Source organism: Tetrao urogallus (genome assembly GCF_951394365.1).
Source record: "Tetrao urogallus genome assembly, chromosome: Z".
Taxonomy (NCBI): Eukaryota; Metazoa; Chordata; class Aves; order Galliformes; family Phasianidae; genus Tetrao; species Tetrao urogallus.
In genome coordinates this window covers 68286293-68310040 of record NC_136816.1, presented here as the reverse complement: position 1 = coordinate 68310040, position 23748 = coordinate 68286293, and the positions used below count along the sequence as shown (strand labels likewise).

At 39.2% G+C, this 23748-nt stretch overlaps 1 protein-coding gene across 1 annotated transcript in view; it reads right to left on the bottom strand.

Moving 5' to 3' along the window:
* Positions 1 to 23748, bottom strand: part of KIAA1328 — a gene marked incomplete at both ends in the record, with an annotated part of 180897 nt that overhangs the window by 33525 nt on the left and 123624 nt on the right. The window contains 2 exons of the mRNA XM_079548838.1: positions 17540 to 17635; positions 20693 to 21378. Of these exons, the coding sequence (XP_079404964.1) occupies positions 17540 to 17635; positions 20693 to 21378 (782 nt within the window). The remainder of the gene's footprint in view (positions 1 to 17539; positions 17636 to 20692; positions 21379 to 23748) is intronic.

The following is a 23748-nucleotide window of genomic DNA, read 5'->3' as shown; positions in this document are numbered from 1 at the left end:
GAAGAAGAAGAAAGCAGATATCCAGTGTTCCCATCAGGAAATGATAGCTAAATTAGAAGTTTCAAATCAGCGTGCTGCAAAAGTCACTGATTAATAGGGTCCACTGCACCTGTTTGACAATTAGTATTTTCCCCCTATTAATAATGTAGAACATTATATAATGGCTCCTGAATCATAATAACTGGCTGAAGAGTTGGATAAAACTTCTCCAAATAACCTCCATTTACTGTAGGGTTTCAAGCTGCATGGTGACTTAATAACATTGCAAAGTGTTTTTAAAATTAATGGTAGGCTAATTTAGTATCTTATTTGAATCCTATGAAATTATTAATCTACAAATTCCTGCAACCATTAGTACAGTCAGAGGTGGGTTTGGACCCCAATAACCATTTAAGGGGCTTTAAGATGTAATCATTGACCAGATTTTGCTGATCATACAGGACTTAGTTCTTCATTTGTCTGATTCTTAATGATTAATAACTTAAAAATATGAGTGGTGGTCTTGATGAAGAGTGACCCTTCATGTGTAGAGAAGGAAGTAAATATTCTGCCAGTTCACTACCATACATCTTACATGGTGTGGTCATCTGAAAAATACCAGCTTTTTGGTTTAAATAATGTTACGTCAGATGGAATTCAGATATAAACACATGCCAAGAGGAAGCTGCAGATGCTGATTTATAAGAAAATAACAAAAGCAAACATATTTGCATTTATAGCTCACTACACAATGAATTAGAGCTTGGTTCCTCATAACTTAATTAAAAAAGGCTGACAATAAAGTTTTGTTCAAGTGAGGATGTAGGGTCAAACCTTGAAACAACAAACAAATCCAAGACATTTCATTCCAAGGATGAAAAGTGATAGCATAGAGAGACACGCAGAAAAAGTCAACAGTTTTCACAAAAATGAAAAAAAAAAGAAAAAAGAAAAGGAAGAGAGCTATTTCGAAGAAATAAGCAGTGAACTGAACAGGTGATTGGTTAGTAGGACTTCCATAGGGCACCATGAATTGACCACACAACTGCCTAAATGAAGACCTTCCCAACCTACCTAACCTGCGTACTAAGGCAGGAGTTGCAACGTAGCATCATCAAAAAAGAAGCGAGACTCAGCATTACTGCCTCCTGATGAATACTGAAGTGCATCACCAACAAAGAAGAACACACCTTGGGCATTTTTCCGTTTTGTCTGTGCCTCATATCGCGACATCCCTGCTGAGTGTGAATGGCAAATTTTAAATGTCATTCAGGACCTATTGAATACTGCTAGTATTTGCATTCCTTAAAAAGTAGAAAAACATTAACCTTTTGTTTTATTGAATTAAAATGCCATGGAAATGCTGATGTAGTCTTCAGAGACTGAAATACTTTTACAAAGAAGAATAGCTGTCATTTATTAGACACAAAGAACAATTACTTGATAGGATGCTTTCTGACAAAAAGCAGATTGGTATTCTCATCATAGAAAAGGCATTGTAAAAAAACCCAGCACAGACCTCTGAGACTTGAATAATTTAAAGCTGCATTTGGTGCAATTTGAATTTTTCTTTAGGGAGGCAAAGTTAAATACCTTTAATTTGTTCTAATTATTTCAAATTTGCAAGTTAATTATGGCTGATCATTAAATAACAAAAAGGACTATCGTCTCCATAGAGTTTTACCTCCTACCCTCTGCATTACTTAAGCTAGATTTTAGTATGCATGAATTAACTTTCTAAATAATCACACGGTTTGACTAAATGGCTCAGTAAAATGAGCTCTGATCCTCAGAATAAGCATTAATGGACATTAGAAAGGCTATTGGGACCCATGTTACTTACATTATAAGTATTTTTAATGGGGTCTTATTTACTAATCTTTATGTACTGTTCAAGTTAGGGCACCATATAGATACATTATTCTGCTTTAATAGAGGAAAGTCAGTTCTTCAAGATACTAAAACAAATGTCCATTTAGAGCCAACTAAATTAATTTTTAAATTAATGCAGGAAAACTCTGATAGAATTTAACTTGTTTTAGCTACTCATCTTAATGAATCAATCGAACATAATGGTAGCCTTGGTCTGCAAGTGGAATTTTACAGATCTGTTGAATTACTAAGCAACTGAAGCAGCTAAGACTTTTGCCACAGAGTAGCATTCACCATCAGTACGTGTACAGCCAAGAGAATATTTCTTCCCTACTCTTTAGCTAGTGATCATCTGACAAGTTCCCATCCATCGAATTTGGATTCTCACCTTTCACTGAACTCTGATCTTTCTACGCATTTTTCAGTGCAGATCAGTGGTATCCGGAGAACACGACTATGCTGTAACTAGTCAGAAAACCAAAATGCAAGACAGTTCATGCCTCCGGTATATATGTTCAACAGATGGCTGCCTTAATGGTACTCTGCTGCTCCCTGTTGAGACAAGGGCTTGACAGTTTAACCATTATCAAACTAACAGATTGCTGTGATAAGACAGCTCCAAAAGTAAACATGTTGGGATATTATTTTCCTGTTCTGCAACTCCTGTTTTAAAAATAAAATAATTAACAGTTCATGTGTGCAATCTGCTGTAATTATATCAGGCCAAGAGTGCATAACACTTAATGATGCAAAACTGGTGACAAGCAGACAAATCCAAGCAATACATTTTTGTATCTGGAACTTGCATTGCCATTTCAGATGCAGTTGGATAAGTAGTCTGAAAATTATTTTTTCTTCCCTATCCAATCCCTTCAGCTGAGAGAGTTTCCAGCCAAATCAGCTTCCTAAGTCAGCTCAGCATAAAGCAACAGTGTCAAAAGTGCTGGGACAAAGGAGGTGACAGTTTGTTTTGGGTCTAGATTTAGATCAGTTTAAATCAAGTTATTGGAGCACAGCTTTGAAAGTTATTGGAGCCAGTTCCAAAGTGGGACTTTTGGGCAAGCTGGTCATCTTCACGGCCATTAAAAAATATTTTCTGGGAGAAAAGTAGGTCTGTAGAGTTTAGATGAGTGGCCCTTAGAAGAAACATCAGTGGTCTTCTGTCCAATCACAACTTATTCACTCTTGTCAAATGTGCTGTGTAACTCTACTCCACGTAGGCTCCTACTTCCAGAACATCCAAGTGCCTCATATTTCTGAAATGTTTTGCTGTTGTTGTTGCCTTGATAATGTCAGGTAGGGTGGGATGGGATTACCCTCATTCACAAAGCAAAGAAGGCAAGAAACAGATGTGGTAAGGAAGATAGGACTCTGGATGGTAAGTGGGTCTGCAGAGGAAGAAGAGAACTGGAGACAACTTTCAAACGTTAAGAAAATTAGACACCTGAAATTAGTGTCTTAATTCGTGAAATTAAGCAGATATATACTCTGTGTATCTTCCTAAGGCTAGTCGTGAGGAAAATCCTGACAAGAGGCAGCACTTAAGGTCCTTGTTAGAGCATTTCCATCTGCAACATGAAATCCTCTTCTGTGGGAACATCCTGCTCCTTTTTTGGAGCAGAAACACGTCAAGATGTAAAGGCCATAGCAGCAGTGGGAGAAAGGTGGGAAATGGGCTGCTCACTAGTGATTTGTGTGGGGAGAGTAGAGGTGGAAGAGAGCTTATAGTGTTGCAGGTGAGGAGAAGCACAGCAGAACTTCAGGCCAGTGTCTCATCACTGAATACCATTACCCTTGCATTCCTCGTGACAAAAGCAATCTGTTTATGTCAGGAGACCAACAGCCTTCAAAACATAGCGCTAAAAATCTAAAGCCTATTTCATATTGAAACCGAGTGCTTGAAAAAAAAAATCAAAGCTTAACATTTTCTCCTCCTTTCCTTTAAAAAGTAGGAAAATATCCTCTTCTAATAGAGACCTTGAAGACCATATTCAAGCCTAGAGTGAGATTTCATGGCCCAATTATGAAACCTGGCATTTTGAGGCTTATGTTAGATGTATCAGCATGTTAATGACACTGCTGGGATCCACTGCATGTTAATAAGAAACAGCTGCTTTCCTTTCTAGAGAGCATGTTCATTTGTATTTGGAGATCTTCAAGACAGAGACAAATTCCTTTCTTAAGAATTTCTCAAGGTAAAAAGCAGAAGTCAGAGACAAACAGGGGAACACCTCAGCAGATAGGACAGTTCTGTAACTGAAATATAAATATTATCAAACCTGTCTGCAACTGAAGACTTTTTTGTCACAGAAAAAATGCAGTGATTGCCTACAATCTACATGCTATTATGCACACAATATTGCTGTGGAGTGATCCAAACCTTACAGTCCTCTTCAGGTTCAGCATCCCTGAATCCAGTAACATATTTGGAAGTTTGCAACAGGTGCTGCTGTTTCTTTCTGTTGAACATAGGTTTTGTCTTGAACCTATGGCATTTGGTTTACATTTCTCCTCATCTTGGAGAAATCATATGGACAAGAATATTAAATAATTAAATTAATTAAATAATTAAATTAATTAAATAATTAAATATTTCTCATATACAAGCTCTACCAGGGTAATGTAATCCACAGCACAGCTTCTCCAGACCATTCTTTCAGAAACCAGTTTCTTCCCTACTCCTTCAGTGATTGGTACTCAGACATTTAATTCCGCTAGCAAAAATTGAGGCTGCATATGCTTTTAATTATCAGTGACCTATTAGATCATTCCAGCCATAGGTGAAAGCCTGGCCTCATTGAATCAATCAGAATACCGCACTTATCTTCAGTGAAGATAGGATTTTGCTTAATATTCACAGTTAAGGTCTGTTTGTAGGAAGTACTAAGCTAAATTCCTCCTAAAATTATATTCATGCCTTTCCTTTGAAGATGTGTCCTCATTCTGCTTGAAGTTAGCTTATGCTCCAACTTCCCACCAGCACCCTTCCTACACTACTTCTACAGTTTCGCTAATAAACATTGAAATGAGCTCAGATTACTTTCTCTCTTAATCTCTGAACCCACAAAAAATTTGAACATAAAGGTTTTCAGGCAATTATAGGGGCATGCCCACAAAAAGCAGACTAGCAAAGCTTAACAGGACAAAATGCTGTGATTGTGTGCTTGGCCTTCCTTACAGAGCAGAGTAGAGCAGCTGTCGTTCCAGCAAGCAGTGCTGTCAGACTTCACAAAAGAAAGTCATGTAAATGTCAAGTCATAGGTATAAAAACAATCCTTCAAAACAACGTCTGTATATATCTGAAAAGCCTGCCTAGCTGTCACCAGTGAAAGTACCATAAGGAATGATGCAAAAGCCTGTTTAGGACAAATAAAGTTTCTGAATTGAGTCCAAACTTCTCCAGTAGATCAAACTGCATAACTCTCTCCTTTAGCAGGAGGATCACAAGCTCCTCAGAGTGCCTTAACCAGAATGGCTATCCTTTGGCTGAGAGCTAACCCATTCACAAGGTAGCTATCAAAAAGCAAAATTCAACCCATCTTCTGAACAAACACCCCCAAAATTAGAGTGCAGTTTTGTTGTGACAAAGGCACAGATGAACACTGCTTTGTCCCTTCTGAACTTCGCTCACCTGCAAGAGTTTTTACAGCCAATGGGCTGCACTGCATAACAGACTGGAATCATACATTCATAGAACTGAATCGGAAGGGACCCTTAAAGGCCATCTTGTCCAAGTCTCCTGTAATGTACAGAGACAGCTAGATCAGGTTGCTCGGGGCTGCTGCAGGACTCGGGCTGAGTGTGTCAGCAACCACCTGCTCAGTCCAAGAATCCTTGTATTTCCTTCACTGATTTTACATATCTCCCCCACATAAGTTCCTGACAAGCTAGTAGGTGGTAACAGGACCTTATAGTAAATAAGCAGCAACTGCCCCTTTTTTGACCATGCATCGCATCACGTCACACAGTGACCATTTGCTGAAGACAAGTGACAATATAAAAAAGGAAGGAAACTCTAGGAGCTGGAAAGCAGGCACTCAGAAGCTTTCCAAAGTGTTCTACTGACAAGACATTTTGAAGAGGTGCCTAATTAGACCAACAAATATTTAAGATTGCACTCTTGTGTACAGGCATTACAAAGAGCTATGCATACACACAAAATCTGTCCTCTTATTCTAATCATTTCTACCTGTGTTGCATGATGATTAAATCAAGCATTTTAAGCACAGATCGCTACTGGTATTTAGAATTGTATAGATTTTTTACTGATGCAGTTTTACAAGTCTTGGGACCAGCAACTCAGTTGTCTGAAGGCTCTAATGCTGTTCTTACTCCAAAAAACCACCAGAGGCTCAGTGTTGGGGCACAACCTCAGCCTGGCTACAAGGCACAGCCCTAACTGTACTTTCACAGTGGGTCTCCCAACCAAACATAAAAGACTTTTTCTGATATCTAACCTAAATCTACTTGCTTTACGCTTGAAGCCATGTCCACTTGTTCTGTTACCACAGACCCTGCTAAAGACTGTCCCCTTCTGATTTGGGTGGTTGAAGTCCCCCAGCAGGATGAGTGCTTGCAACTGCAGTGCCTCCTGTAGCTGGAAGCAGAAGGCCTCATCAACAGGTTCCACCTGAGAGTGGCCTGTAGAAGGCACTGATCACAATGCTCCCTTTGCTGCCTCAGTCCCAAACTGTCACCCACAGGCTTTTGACTTGCTCTTAACTATTCTTTAGGGACAGCTCTTCACATTTTATTCCTTTCCTGATGTAGATAGCAACAGCCCTTCCCCTCATTCCTCGCCTGTCCCTTCTGAACAGCTTATGAATAGCCACATTCTGGTCATGGGAATTATCCCACCAGGTTTCAGTGACAGCAACTTATGCCACGGTTTTCTAGTAGCGTAGTAGCTTTCAGCTCCTGTGTTTATGTCTCAAACTGGATGCATTGGTGTAGAGGTATTTCAGCTGGGCAGCTGGTTTTGTCAATTCCTTAAAGGTTAATTCCTTAATTCCTTTTAAGTGTTTTCCTTGATTTTCCCTACTGACTTCTACAGCCTCAGCAGCCACTGTCCCAGTAGCCACTGTCTCGTCATCATAGGATTTCATACATGCTGCAGTGTTGACAGTACCTCTCGAGGCAAAGGGTCCTTTAAGGCCCCTGCTAGCACCTTGTCCCTCTAATCTACTTAAGCCATCATGCACCTTATCATGGGAAGGCTCACTATCTCCCCTATCCCCCATAAGACCTAGCTTAAAGCCCTCATAATGAGTCCCACTCGTACTTTCTGACACGGTGCCCCAAAAGTTCTCATACAAGGATCTTTTAAAACGGTGTCACATGCTATCCCATTTCTGTTGGAAACACCCCTCCTGATCCATCTTTGCACTTCACTGGCCTTTTTTTTCGTGATTAAATCACATCTGTGGGACACAGTCATTCTATGATTAAGTAGTATATTAATGATTTACTACTACACTGGTACTCATCTATATTATATTGCTTACTAAAATGAAAACACTGAGATTGTTTATTGATTTGCTTAAAACAAAAAACAACAACAACAAAAAAACCCTTATAGCTCAAAGAGAAGCAAATAGAGAAATTATACTTTGGACTTTCCTCAGATGAGTGGGTTACCATATCCAACGATGTAGATTGGACCAAGCAGCTCTTGGTAAAGATTTAAAAAAATAACTTCTGGCTACTTACACTGCTTTGAATCTACAGAAGTTACTTATTTCTCAGATTGCACTTGATAGTGGTAGAAAAGTCAGCTACCTATTGCAAGCATAATACAGACCAAGATGCTCAGCTGATGGCATACAGCTCTAAAAACCATGACCTGAGCCCCACGAAAACAAACAAGCACATTGAAAATTTCCTTTCAACACAAGGATTTTATGTGAATGTGACAGCACCACCAAACACTGACTCAACCACAGTGTTTATTGAGCAGATTTAACACTTTTTATGTGTTTGCATATTCAGGAAATAAACAGACATAACTAAATTTAAACAAGACAGAAATCACTGCTTCTCCAAGAGGTGAATACCTCTTTTAAAATCATACAGTGAAATGCACAGTCTGATGTCTAAAATCCAGGGGAAGAGACATTAGCAAGACCTCGTGGGCTCTGCACTTTTTTAGGTCAGATACCAACTTCTCCTGTCATGATGCAGCTTCCACTGGCAAATAAAACCTACCTTATATTTTACCAATCAAAAGAAACAAATTTAACTTAGATTTTGTAAGTCTGCCTCTGTAAAAGTTTGTTAGAATCTCTTTGGAAGTGTCTGTCCAGAGTTGCTGCCATCAGTATAATTCTGACACTGTGAGGTGTGTTTTCAGAGGCTTACATCTACTTGTGTTGCCTGGCCATCTCAGCCCTACTGCATCTAAAGCCTGTGCATAAATTTAGCCTTTCTCTCAGAGACATTACTTTCTCAGAAAGGAAGCAAGACATAGATGCAGATTAAAGGAGCACAAAGTTAAAAAGAAAACAAGGATTAACGAGGCATTGATCAAATAGAAGGGCATGTAGTTACATAAAGAGACAAAGAGACATTATTGACAGACAACTAAAAATACTTGAACATTGTTTTGTTTCAAACTTGCGTCTTCCAGAAGCAATACATAAGCTTTTCTACCCTCAAAGGTGATAATGTATCACTTCAGTTAAATTATAATACTTCCCTCCGTAGGTCAGTGCCGAGATATTTTGAGTATGACTCAAATTTTACGTGGATTTGCTGGACAGAGACCATCCTTATATGTGAAAAGAGATTATTTAGTATGAAACTCATAGTAAGCTCTGAAAAGAGAGTTTGAAGTTGCAAGACAGGAAAGATCACAGAATGGCCAGGGTTGGAAGGGACCTCAAGGATCATGAATCTCCAACCCCCCTGCAACAGGCAGTGCCACCAACCTCCCCATTTAATACTAGACCAGGCTGCCCACGGCCCCATCCAAACTGGCCTTGAACATCTCCAGGGATGGAGCATCCATAACCTCTCTGGGCAGCTGTTCCAGCACCTCACCACTCTCATGGTAAAGAACTTCCCCCTGACATCCAACCTCAATCTTCCCTCCCTCGACTTAAAACCATTTCCCCTTGTCCTGCTATCATTTACCCTCTCAAAGAGCTGACTCTGCGTCGCTTCTCTATGGGCACTGAAAGGCTGCAATGAGGTCATCCCAACAAGCCCAGCTCCGTCAGCCTGTCTTCGTAGGGGAGATGCTCCAGACCCTTGATCATCTTTGTGGCTCTCCTCTGGACCCTCTCCAACAGCTCCCTTTCTTTCTTGTCCTGGGGGCTCCACACTTGGACGCAATATTCCAGATGGGGCCTCACAAGAGCAGAGTAGAGGGGGACAATCACCTCCCCGTCCCTGCTGGCCAGATGGACAGATGGAGGCAGAAACCACACAATGCAACTCAATGGGTCCAAAAGCCAGAAGAAATTAGGCAATGTGGAAGGACTGCATGGTCAAAAGAACTGCGCAAGAAAATGCTGAAATTCTCTTAACTGAAAGAGTAAAAATGAGGAGATGGGAGAAAAAATAAAAAAGAAGTGGCAGTGTGACTTTCTGCAAAGCCCTGTGGACTGATACTGTGGACAACTGGCCTTTGAGGGAGGGTTTCAGGGAAGCAACAGTGACAAGATCTGAATACGCAACAGAGATGCTGATTTGGGTAATTTATTTTGAAGGGAGGATGTGAATACTGAGCAGCCAAAGAAGATTTTACAGTAGTCAAGGTGCAGGATGAAGGGCTATATGGTGTTCTAAATGCTGACACACTACTGGTATGCTTTTGCTGCAAAGAAGAAAGAAGCTGCAATCGTTGTCAGCAGCTCCGATGCGTATAGGAAGGAGAATGACCCTGAGGTTACAAGTCTGAGTGACAGAGAGGATGCACTGTTATCAAAATCAGAAGTGAAGAGAGATTCTGAAGAAAAAAGTAAGGAGTTCTGTTTTGGCCAGATTAGGAATGATCTGAAGGCAAAACAACCAGGATTATGTGTCAGGGAGGCAGTCAGATATGCAAGACTAGACAGAACAGAGCAGAGGGTTTAAGAGTTATTGGCAGAGAGATGATAGCCAAATCCGTGTAACTGGATGTTGTCATCTGGGGATATGGGTACAGAAATCTCCAGGCAAATCAAGGAGTGACTAAATCCCTTCCCTGCCACCTCACAGAAGTTCATACCTAGATCCAACAGAAATTATCTAAAATGGTGCTGCAAAAACATGCACTAAAAAAACTGCCTCTCCATAAAATCTAAAGATCATACTGTTTCTAAAATTAGGGCAACCGCTAAATGAAAGTTAACCCGAACAATAACTTTAGCTAAACTTCAGGTCACATGTATTTAATATAATGAGATGAAGAATATGAAAAGGCCATTCATAATGGAATTCATCGAGTTAGGAATGCCATGCTTAGCTGCCTTATAACATATAATTAATGATCCTATAAAAATCCAGCAGTATGAACTCTCCCGGCTGCCCACAGAACTGTTCTTTATGCTGGGTAGGGCAAAGCAAGCATCTGCTTCCACAAATACTGCCCTTTGAGAAGCTGAAAAGCTTTTTTCCCCTGCTCCATCAGGGACCACATTGCCATTTCTATGACACGCTGAGCTTTGAACCGTTACCCAATTCAGACTCTAGCATTTGGCAACCCAGTACACATCTGTCATGATAGACTGGTTGTTGGTGAAATGTTAAAGAAAAAGTCATTAACTCTTTTCCATTGCTCCTAATACCCCACCCTCCTCTAGATCATTTATAATCCCCACTAAACCCATCCTCTGTTTATAGTCTTTTAACACAACAGAGGAATATGTGCTGTCTGGAGATCTTCCTTGTTTTATACCACTCCCAACCATTTGCTACAACAAAAGATGTTCTCTCTCCATCAAAAGGCCGGATCCCTCCTGAAGCCTTGATGCTCAGACTCAAGGTTAAAGGATTAAGGCCTGAAGCATTGAGTACCAGAGGAAAGGAAGCCAAATATCAAAAGAAACACAAAAATCAATCCACTTCACCGCAGGAGCAGCGTGAAGAACAAATCAGCCGAGCTGAATCTAAAGTTTTCTCTGCGTGGCTCTCAAAAATTAGCACTATTACAAACGTAATGGGTACTTCTGCAAAGCCTCAGCACCTACGCAATGCTGCAGAGTTCAGCTCAACCACCAGCATGGTCCAGAAAGTTTTATGTCAGAGTAATTCAGCTGCAAAAACACCAAGTCCACTTCAGAGAGGACAGGAGCTTGAGAGGAGCACGAGCATGCATGCCGTTATTCTTATATGTAGTCTGTATATCTGCAAGTGACAGAAACTAATATTTACTAGAGTTTGCCTTTTGCTTCAATTCTCTGTGTGCTGAAGCACAGTCAAGGTCACCAGAGGAGTGGAGGAGCAGGCTTAGCTTAGTGCAGCTGCAATCACAACCAGAACAGCACGGTACAGAGGATTTCTTGCTTAACTTTGTCATACCAATGGCTTTTGTCCTTAGTCCTGCCCCATCAGTTCTGATATAAGCCTTTAAATGAAGAGAAAGTTGTTCGGATGGGTTTAAAATCTCCTAATTTAAAACTACACTCCAGAACATTTTGCTCTGCAAGATTTTTCCTAACTTTTCCAACTCACAAATTTCTGGGACATACGAATATATAGATTAACATATGAATATATAGAATAAACATAATTTTCTCTTCATCCAAGACTACACTTAAAAATAAAGAGCAACTAAATGGTATGTCTGAAAAGGCAATCCACTCCACTCTATAAAAATAGGTTTCAGATTTTCAAAATTCAATTCAGGCAGTAAACTAACACTGCGTACATTTTCCTGTAAAGGAGGCATCTGCAAATGACTTGCAAAAATGCCTCTCACTGTCTGCAAGTGTTGGCAAGGAACAAACTCCTTCAGGAGATACATGAATTTTAAATATTTTAACCTAAAGAAAAGAAAAATATCCTGGCATTTTCAGTTCTGATACGTGATATTACAGAACCATGCCCATCCAAAAGACTGGCAGAAAATTCAAGATTTGTGAACATATCAGTGTAGTCAAGTCTTAGTAAGCTTGTTTTCACTGACTGCCATCCTATCCTAGGACGTGTTTGTAACACCAGAGTTCCCATGCTTTTTGAAGACCTCAACTACCAGTTAGCTCCACGTGCCTAAGAAAACTACAAGGGCTGCTACAAAAGTAATGCCATTATGTTGGTCCGTGATGTCAGAGGCAGGTGTTAGTGGTAAGGCAGATTGCTATGACTGCAGCATGCAGGCTCTTGTTCATTGCAGGCAAAATTGCAGAGCTAATGGTGGTGACTATGTTGAAAAAAAAACAGTGCTTTGTAGCTGAGAACTTTCTCTATCAAATAGTGTTATTTTGCACTTTGTTGTAGTTTCCACAGAACTAAGTAGGAGGCATTCATTTTGGACCAATCTACTTAAAATAGTAGATCCCACTTACATATTATGCCTCAGGCTTGTGCTGATGGTTATTATGGACTGTAATGGTAAGGATGTAATATGTGTGCAGTATATATAATCATGAGAACAGATTCAGCATCATTCAGGTAAATATGAGACAGCTTCAACCTACTGTCACAGTTCAGAGTAAAGCTGAACACTAGAGTAGTGAAGCAATCAGGTCAGAGGAAATGAGCTCATCACTCCCCAGTTCAATAAAGACCACTAAATGCCTTAGAAGTATATACAAATATAGTCATGCACACAGATAAATATATAAAAGCTCCCTTCATTTATCAATAAGCTTTTAATCATTGCATCAGAACAAAAGCCTTCACCCTGAACAATAAAACTACTATCTTCGGAACCCATATAAAGCAGTGAAGAAGCAAAAATGTATATCCAGCTCTGAATACATACTTCTGTTATGGCACAATTGACTCCAGCAGGCATCAGTTGGAGAGATGCTCATCCTATATATAACCAGGCAATTCCACCACAGAAGGAGGAATTCATATCCACAATAATTCAGCATTTACACTACTGGCAGATTGGTATGCACCTTCTTTACTGGCCAAGCAAGTGTTTAGTCTGTGAATAACCCACTTAAAACTGATACAAACTTCAATATAAAAGAATCTGGAACAAGAAAGTAACTAAGGTATTAAAAAGAGTGCTAACAAGTGAGGAAGCGGTTTCCAGACACGGAGACTTGACCGGCCATTTGCAAGCACAGCTGATTTCAGTCCAATTTAATGTACCATTCTGTTGAAGCAGTAAAGAGATTTAAAAAAAAATAAATCCAACAAATTGTGTTCAACACATTCATAAATGTCGGCTGAATACTACTCTGTTGCACTCCAAGACACCAAAGATGATCAGAGATGAGCTGAAGGAAGCTCTTGGCCAACAACCCCGGGAGGTGGTGGAGTCACCGACCCTGGGGGTGTTCAAGGAAAGGCTGGATGTTGTGTTGAGGGACATGGCTTAGTGGGAGCTATTGGGAATAGGTGAACGGTTGGACTGGATGATCTTTTAGGTCTTTTCCAACCTTGGTGATTCTATGATTCTATGAACCATTTCAGGCACCGAGGACAGTTTCTCCTCCAGAGTTCCCAGGAGGTGATGCACACCCTCATGAAGAACTGGCAAGAAACTCCAAATATGAAACGAATTTTACACTCGTTTTGCCACTGTAAGCACCAGTTCCCTTCAGCAACTGGAGCAGTGGGGACAGCACAAATCAGGTCAGAGGTGGCAAAGCCCGTGGCTCTGTTTAATTTTTATTTTATTTTTAAACATGCTGGGGGAGGAGTAGTGCAAAAAAAACCAGCATGTGCCTGGAACAGCAGGGGGAGCTGCAAGTCTGCGTTCCCCTGTATTTATCTTTAATTGCATTGACTGGACAAAAACATAGAAGTATGCTTCTACACCACCACCACAGAAGGATGCTTGTAAAGATGCCTGTATGTCTAACAAGCTGCAAAAACAAAACAAAAAAAAAAAACAAAGGACTAAACAAGGAGCAAAAGATAATTGTCACCTTCTCTCTCAAGATAATAAAAATAGTTAAAAATAGTTACACCATAAACATAAAAATCTTCTAGCAGACCCTTGACAGCGTTCCTTCCCAGAACTATCACCATAACAATGAACATTCAAATAGAGGGGAAGCACTGCTGAATTCCATGTTTGATATTTTCAACTAACTAAAAATATAAGCTGGAGAAAATCCACACAGGTGATAAAGAACGAAGCACGCAAACATAAAAGACTTCAATGAAATTAAAGGTGGCAAATTACACCTGCAAACCTTTAATACTCGGGGAAAGAAATCCTCTAACCAGGTAATATACATTGAAAGAGTGCTTGCAGATAACCGTAAACTCCTCCGATAGCTGCTGCATCCAACAATTCCTATTTAAAACGCTTTGCACAGGTCAGCGTTGAGGTGCAGAGGCAGCATTGTGTGAAATCCGAGGAACGTTAGAGAGAAGGCAGTCAGAGCTGTACCAGCAGAGCCATAAGGAAGCCTAAGAATTGGATAAGCGGGGAGCATTGTTAATGGAGATTTAGGCACACAGCACAAGTCTGGTGAGGGGTACTTGCAAAGCAGCAAACCGTATCTTCTCGAGTTTGTGCTGTTGAATAGGCCTTATTTGCACAGTGCTCTGATCCAAAGTTGAGAATAAATAAAAGAGAGAAGAGCAGCTTGTTTTAAAATTCCTCTCCCAGATGCAGGCATCAGGAGCACACACAAAAGCAGGTGCTGGGGGTATTGATCATACTGAATATGTGTGGAGTGGGTACTTGAGCATGTACCAAGCATCTGCGCCTGGGAGACGGAAAGTGCTTTATAAAAAGCTGTTTTATGCTAAACAAATGCATCAGGTTATGTTTTTACTTTGAATTTTTTAAAGCATCTTGCACACCGGGGCAAAAAGAAATTACAGAGAATCAGACAACTTGCCATTAATTGTAAACGTTTCTATCTCCACAGCTGAAAATTAGCTGTGGACTCACTTAGGAGCACTCCACTGAAAACCATTCTCAACACAGCCTGCTCTGATTGCTGCGCCTCTCTGCATCTGAAGACTCTTCAGGTCCCAGGCACAGGCCCAGCTGTAGGGAAGGCAAAGGGACAGACACAATTCTTCCCAACAGCAGAGAAAAAATGCAGCACTGCAAATTCATACTGGGACAGTCCAAAAGGAGGGAGAAGGACAACACTTGCTTTGGCAGTTAATGAAGAAAACACAGTGGGACAACTGGCAGAGAAAATGGGAATTTGGCTGTAGTTTCTAGTACTCCTTGAGGTGGAAGTTTTCCTTTTCACAGATGCACCGTAACCAAAATCTGCAACAGATATCAAACTCGGCACTGTACTTGCTCCTGAAATCTTTTGTGCTTTTTTCAAGCAAGGAAAAAATTAATCCCTACAGGAGATGACAAGATGCCTTTTAAAGTACATATCTCATTTCTGACTACAATTACCTTTCAATAGCCTGGCACAGCTGCATGCTCCTATTTGCTTTTTGTTTTTCATTAAGGGCTCCTCTAGTATTTGTCCCCATCCTATAGCATTTATGCCTGGCAGTGATGCACATTCCCTTGCTTACAACCCTTCCCACAGATAGCAGAGAATAAATTGCAATTAAATTTTCGTAATTGTAGATAATTACCTCAAAATGAGCTGTTAATTATAAAAAAAAACTATGTTTTTCAGTTCTTGATTATATTATTTCTTTTACATCTAAACTCCAATATCTCACTTCAGCAACTTTAGTATTTTAAGGAACTTTCTCCACTTCCTTTCAAGTATCAGGAGATTTTTAAACTAAGTTTTGCTTATTTTAAGGCTGAAATCAAGTTTCATGCTGTGAGGTTTGCTAGAGGAGCTTTGTGTATGAGCTGGAAGTTCAGAGAGGGTTTCTATTCCATTATAGTTCTGATAGTATCTGCTATAAAAACAAACCATTTGGCATATCAATTAAAAAAAGGAAAAATAAGAAGAGACTGTTGAAAAACAAGGAGTACATTCCTACCATCTCTGCCTCTTCTCTTAGCCCTAGTTACACGCTTGCACACTCACTCTCTATACTGAAGAAAACAGCACTTACATATTCAAATGCATAAAAAAGACGAATGAACTTGTCTTTGTCAGCCTCTTTCAGCCTAACATTAGATTAAATTATTTAGAGAGCGTTCATCTGGTAACCTTTGCAAACCCAAGGATGGTATATAGGAAGAAAAACTTCCAAGTGTTACGCTGCCAAACTTCGGAACCAGCTGGCATGCCAACCAAAGACTGCATGAACACATTAACCTTGAAAAATTACAGTAAATTAAACCAGGGGACTGAAGAGAGGGAGCTTTCTGAAATCTGGAACTCTCATTCTGTAAACATTACAGGTTTTTCTCATTTTATGTGCTAGGCTATGTAGATTTTTGCATTTGTTGGTAATCTGTTGCCAAGAAGCCTTGCAGATGTTTTAGGTTACATCTTTCCTTCAGTGGTTTAATGCTACTGCATATTAATATAATGACTATACCTCTTTTCTTAAGAGTGATCACACTTCAGTCTGTATGAAAATAAAACAAAAAGCATCAAAATACAATGAGGGATATGTCAGTAACTCATATCAACAAAACATCTGCTTTAGCAATGAAGCATTCCAAAGAAATTAGCAACTTCTGTTCTTCTAGGGAAAGAAGCGTTACCTATTGTCTGACTTCCCTTTTCAGTGAAGAGGGATGTCAATAAAAAAACATTATCAACTAAGGTTAAAAAATACAAAAATGAAGCACTGAATCCTTAGACTGTAAATAAATTAACATTTCTTCTCTTACAATCATACCAGAAGTAGAGAGAAGAGCTTATTATTTTAAAGATTTCTCTTGTCATTAAAGAGGGGGCCTCTCAAAGGCCAGTTGCTCCCCTCGTGCACCGAAAAGGAAGCTTGGGTCAAAAGAACAGATATAGTTCAAATACAGAACACAATGCTGTTTATTTTTGAGAGCAAGAGAAAAACACTTGTCAAGTCCACAGTTCTAATTTGTTGTTTTTCTAATAGGCCTGACCCTTCTCCCAACGGAAGCAGGAAATACAGCTGGACAGAATACGAAAAAAATTCAATCATACGTTCATTAATATTTTAAATAGTCTGCAGAATGGAGATAAAGGGCTAAATATTTGCTTTACTTAAAGTTATTTTAGCTGTAGTTAGCACTGATTATGCAGAGGTGCAACACACTGCTGTTTTAAAAACAAGCAACTGTCACCAATGGTAACATATCGTTTCTATTTCAGAGGTAAGGGTTGATGTACTTTCTACAGCAGGTCCAAATCAAAGCTAAACAGATGTTCAAATATGAATTGAAAAATAAGAAGTAAAACCTAGAGCAGAGAAAGAAATCTCAGATCTTACGAAAACTTGTACTTGTTGTGGGCCAGGTTATTGTCCTTAAGGTGGGATGTATACAATCTGAGACTGCTAGAGAGATCAACCCCAAAACTCTGGGTAATAATTATTCAACATTTACCCCATAAAATTCAACAGCCAAGGAATTTTTATTTTTTCCTGGGGAAAAAAAGTTCTAAATCTGAAACAAACACACGAACAAATACACTTGGCAGCCAATATTACAATGTCAAGATGTACTGACACTGTGAAGTACTTAGAAGTCAAGAAAAAAAATTACCATAGCCCCATGCTGTTGCTGTTCATCATCAGAGCAAGTTCTCCAGGTGTTTCATCAATGAGCACATCTTCTGCACCTGACACACGGCCTCTACACCTGAAAAAGCAGAAGTAGCTGTTTATGCAGCTCATCCTATCACCAGAACAGAAATTTGCCATAAATAGGGTCAGTTTTGTGTCTACAAGCAAAGCACTTAATCATGTTTAATGGAGAAGCTTTCAAAACTATTTTCATGCTTTCAAATGTACCTTTTGTTTTGTAAGGCTGACTGATGTACAGTACCTCTCCTTCTGTAGATTTCCACTGGGAAAAAGGTTAGAAAAATTTCATTTACTGCTTTCAAACTATCTGCCTCCTTGAGAAAATGGTCACAGTGTCCCATAACAACATTCCTTGTTGGCTAAGAATACTGCTTCATTAAGACCCAAGCTCAGAGGCATGTAAGTTTCTCAAAATGTAGAATGTTTGAGGTGGTTGTGTCTTCTGAAACTATGTGTACAGAGATAATCCTCAATTTTTAATACATTAGCCCACCTTTCTCTTTCTTTCCAGTGAAGACTGAAAAAAGTCAGTAATAGAGGCATTTTTTCCACTTACATAAAATTGTTGTTTCCAGGATTTAGCCAGATTTTTCCACATAACCAAGAAAGAATATTTTGCCACTTATGAAAGTTTTATATATTCTGGGGTGACTGACTTTGGTAGAATCGTAGAATCACAGAACCACCAAGTTTGGAAAGGACTGCCAAGATCATCCAGCCCATCTACCACCAATATTTCTCCATTAAATCACGTCCCTTCATACAACATAAAAACAGTCTTGGACATCCCCAGGGACAGTGACTCCACCACATCCCTGGGCAGCCCATTCCAGAGCCTGACCACTCTTTCAGAGTAAATTTTTCCCAGTATCCAACTTGAATCTCCCCTCATACAACATTAGAGTAGAAGTTACTGATCTGCCACTTTCCCTGTCAACCCACCATTTTTGATAGCTGAGCAACTACTTCACATCCAGAGAAAATGTGGGAAATTAAGATGCAGTTATGATGCACTGTTGTCAAAAAAAAAAAAGATTGATTCATACTTTTCATAAGAGAATAAGATTTAATAGCCAATTATTACAAATGGTCAGACCTTTCATCTGTCAATGAATGACAATACTTTCAGCAGCTCAAAATGGACCTTAACCAGCATTCTATCCATGCAGAAGGACAGAAAAAATAAACACAACTTGGAAATGGATTTTCATTGTATTTTTGATGTAAGGAGATGCACTAGGTTAGAGTCTGCTGCCAAAGAAGCAAGGGTATTCAAGCTTAGCTAAACAAATTTCTACTGTTTGTGTAGTACATAAAATTATCCTGTTATAAAGTGCAAAAGAATTATACAGCCAGAACTGAAATAGAACTGTAATGCTTATGAGATTTGTCTGTAAATATCAAACATTTCATTCTAAAGAGACTATTTTTTAAAAGCAAGCACACTGAGTCTAGTTGCACTTCATATGGTCAAAATGGCAATTGTGCATTCACCTTCACCTCTGAATAGATTACAAAAACAGATTTAGTGCTCAGACTGATCATATGACTTTTTTCACAGCATTTTTTCCTTCTATATTTTCCTTAAGTAACTAGAACTCTGTAAACCACCTTTTTTTTTTTTTCCAGAGAAAAAAAAAGAAGCTAAAATAGGCACAATGGTATTAACAAGCACAACATTATAGAGATATTTAAGGTCTAGTTATTTTCCTGAGCAGATGATGCCGCAAATAAATCTGAAAATTATCTATTAGGAACAAAACTCCAAAAGACTTAGTCTGTATATCCTTCATATTCTACTTGTTTTTCTTTAGAGGTCTGCATGCATAGAATTAAGGTATTTGATGATTAAGAATCCATCTGTTCCTGCTTCTTTTTTGCCTTAAGTTATAATTCTTTGTTTGTAGCCTCAGCCATTTTCAACTCACACAATTATGACTGACTTTGATAAAACAGACATTTTAAGGCCTAAATAAACATACTCTTTTCAGTGTAAGACAGGGCCCAAGAAGTCAAAGAAACGATCATCTGAGTTATGGTACTCTCTGTTAGGGTTTGGAAAGTAACCAGAGGGCTGTTACTGAGAAAATGTTCTTCTGTGGTGGTTATAATGCGTGCAAGCAGGAAGTGGGTCAAGCATTACAGACACTTGTGGGATGCTGTCAGTATTTACCACACTAAAGTAATATTGAGATAAGCCTTCTTGTGAAACCTTCCTACAGTCTTTTCTTAAAGACTGACAGATTTCTCCCATTGCTTTAGCCTCCTAATGCTGAAATGCTAGCTCACAGTTGAGTTACACCAGCTAATCTAACTTTTCGGTCTGTGGCTTTAACCCAATCCCCTTCTTGGTTTAATGATACCAATAAATATGTTTATCTGTATTGCCAAAGTCCCCATTTAAATTGTCAGGAAGGTGTTCTCTCACCTTCTCTAACAATCACAAGGGCTTTTGAAGCCACATTCCATACTTCTCTGGTTATTGCTTCTTCCTTCTTTTTTTAAGCAGGTCTTGTGCCTCTGTTGCCTCTGTCTTGGCATCCTTGCCTACAGAAATATCACTGAAAGGAAAATGTCCCTATATCACAGGACTCCCTTCCTTTGCCACGTGTATATATTAAATAAATAAAATGGTCTTCATATTTTCTGTAAAAGATATTTCTTCCAGTCACCACCTAAGAAAGTGCAGTATTTCAAAACTGACCTCTCCAAGTAAAGGAGAGAAATGCCTTGTCTATGTCATCTACACACACTGCTCCCTTGCCAAATGTCTATGTTCCTTCAACTGCCTGCACTAAGATCAAGCTCACAATTTCTTCTACTACTCTTCTTTTCCTACCCAGTCTCTTAGAACTGCTTTTCTTATGTCTTTCTTTCTACCACATACTGTTTTCCTCTGCTGCTTTCCACAGCTGTCATGCTGTTTCCCAACAGTATATGCTAATATACTCAAAAGTCTCCTCTCCTCTAAATCACCGTTATACAGAGAAACTGTGCCACAAGAACTGCCTTATCTTATTTTATAAATTCCCTTTTTCCTTTATAACTATTGCTCACATGCTCATTAGAAATTCTAGAATTTATTTTTTTTAAATATGAATCTTGAAATCACCTGTTATAATCCATTCGGGACTGGTGTAGTTGTTGTTGTTTTAGAAGCAGTTTTGCTTCTTGTTTAGCCAACAGATTTTGGAGACGCTCCTTTTCAATTTCCAGCTCCATCTTCTGCAGAAGCAGCTGCTGCCTTCTTTCTTCAGACAACCGTTTAGCTTGTTCTGCTTCTTTAGACCCTGAACCCCCGCTGTCATTCAGCCCAGAAACTCGAGAGAGCCTGGAATAATCACAGGTTTTGTGAGCAGGTCCAGAGACTCTTCTGGGTACCTGGCTGACATGGTGCCTCTTCTGAACGCCACCTGAGCTCCCTACATGCTTGCAGGCACAGCCACAGGTCATTTGTGGAGGGCAAGTGCTTGAAAATTCATTTGCTTTTTGGTCCATCTCCTGAGCTGGTTTTACATGGTGAGGGCTCCTCTGCTTGACTGAGGAAATCATATTGTTGCACTTTCTGTGCAAGACATTTTCCAAGGGATTTTCTTTTGGACGATCTTGGTGGTTGTAAATGATTTCAGTTCCATAATTATGATTATTCCTGCAAGGCTGAGACAATGCTACACGGCTTGGACTTCCAGGCTTTGATGCTTTACTGTTCTTACACAAAATCTGAGGTCCTGCAACAGCTAAGTACGAACCATCCAGTTCAGAGGGGGGTTGTTGACAGGAGGACTTCTTACCAGACATCTGAAATAAGAGAAACAATTTCCTCTGAATTAGTAAAATGCATCTTTACTAATTAATGTCACGATTTAAACATGCTCACTCATAAATAGACTCACTGCATCCTGCTGATGGACGTACAGCCCACCTTGAAAAAATGTTTATCAAAAGACAGACATGGTTCTGCTATCAAATATACATTTCATTCAATCTACACAAGTGTAATAAACGTAAAACTACTGCCTGCAGGATGCTCAGCATAAAATGAGTCGCTTCAGAGTATCAAGTAGTTGTGAGCACCTAGGGTTACATAAAATCAACTTGAAGAGTGGCAAAAAACATTAAATGTTAATGTTTGAAAATGTTTAATTTTGAATACCGAGCCAAAAAATCCATTCAGCCACTATAAATACTCTTTGATTGGCCATTACACAGCAGGAGATTTGATGTAAAACATTTCACCTTGCACTGAATGGGATATTACTTATCGCTGGAAATTTGATGAGAGTTTTTGAAATATCTTTACAGAAACACAGATAAAAACTAACTACTTTCTGTAAAAAATGTCTGTACATCAAAAGCTGTCATTTAAATACAAAACATGTTTAAATTCAGCTATAAACGTAAGTGATTTTTCAATTAAGCTGGGCAAGTGATTATATTCTGATAAAACTCCGAAGAAAGAAAGCAACTGTAATTCACATTTGTCAACTCAGTGCAAGCAAATTCTGGTGGTTTTGTTATACTCATGGATATTATACAACACACAGCAAAATCCCACATCATATCTCAGAGTATCTTTACACTATGGTTCATCCAGGCAGTTCAGCATTTGAGCTGTTATGCACATCAGAGTGATAGTGAAGCAGGCACTCACAACCATTCTGTGATTGCATGATTTCTTTTGCATTAATTTCAATAATACACTGAATTTAAAATCTTCCAGCCTTTGGGATTTTTCACAAAGTTGTTTCTTTTTTTCTTTTTTTTTCTTTTTTTAACAGACACCAGGTTTGTTAAAGATAATGAAACCACTTCAGTGAAAGTACTTCAGCGGTGAAATTCATAATCCACAGATAGTGAGCAAAGTGTTATTTGCATTCTAGCAGTGCTTATAACAGGTATGGTCAACATACACTCAAAGTCAGTCAGCAAGCTCCATGACAGCAGAACTTAGCGATGCAAGTAAGTGTCCAGTGATGATTAGAAGAGAGATACAATCCAAATCTGTGCAGTGTTTATATCCATAATTTAAATTCCTTTCTATAAATAAGCAAAATACCAAATATACTCTGCTGTTCTTGAAGACAACCGATTACAAGTTTCTGGTATACTTCACAGAATGTAAATTAACATGGATTAGCACCTGAATACTGATATTTTATTATTTCTAGTTTTGTGGATATAAAAATATCCTCTCCACCAACTGATTGAAAGCCAAGGATGTCATGTTTTGCCCCAAAGGGCCCAGTAAGTTGGAGGCATTTGCATTAATGTCAGTGCTAAATGTCTGAGGAAAGTCTGGTGCTTGGACTGGGTGAAAAGTGCAGGACATTAAAATATTTTAAAGTCAGAGGGGTTGGCAGGGCAAGTGAGCAGAAATGCAACACGCTGCCAAAAAAACAGAGTTTGGTTATTTATTATTTGCATCTTGCCATCTTTGTCTGCAGTATTTTCTAGGCAAATAAAGGTTACAAAACTTTTAAAATCTACATTAGGCAATACATAAAGGGATGACCAGCAACAGGAAGAAAAGGGAAAGGGAGAGAATCTTGCAGTTACATTCTGTCTCTCATTTCCCACCTTTTGCTATCCCAGCACTTAGGGCAACTACAGGAAAAGAGGTCTGACGTGGCTACTGGCCCAGATCTCTAGGACAGCAGGTAGTAGCAGATCCAAAAGATTTTTTTGGAAGATCCTATCAGAGATGACAGAGTAGGGTAATCTACAGAAAGAATACACCTGACCTTCATCAGCCCCTGAGGTAAAAAGGAGCAAACAATACAAAAAGATGTAAAACATGGAATGACAGAATTTCCTTATTCTAGCCATTTGTTTTATTGACTGAAGACACAAGAGAATGTTAAGAAATCTGAGCACATGGAGATGGTACAAAATAATCATTGGAGCAGATTTAAGAATAAAGACCCACATCACAAATTAACTTCATGGCTGAGACTCCATTAGGAGTCCCCGGAGGCCCTAAAAGAGAGGTACCAGTTAGCATTTGTTGACCTTGACCACCATTAAATCTGCCCTGATGGTCTCAGTAATGGCATTGACATTTAAAGACTTCATAACAAGGCAGAGAAACTTTAATGTTATTTCACAGTTACAATATGTTTGCAGGGTGGGAAATTCTCATTAATGTCATCGAATGCAAGTGCTGGTTTT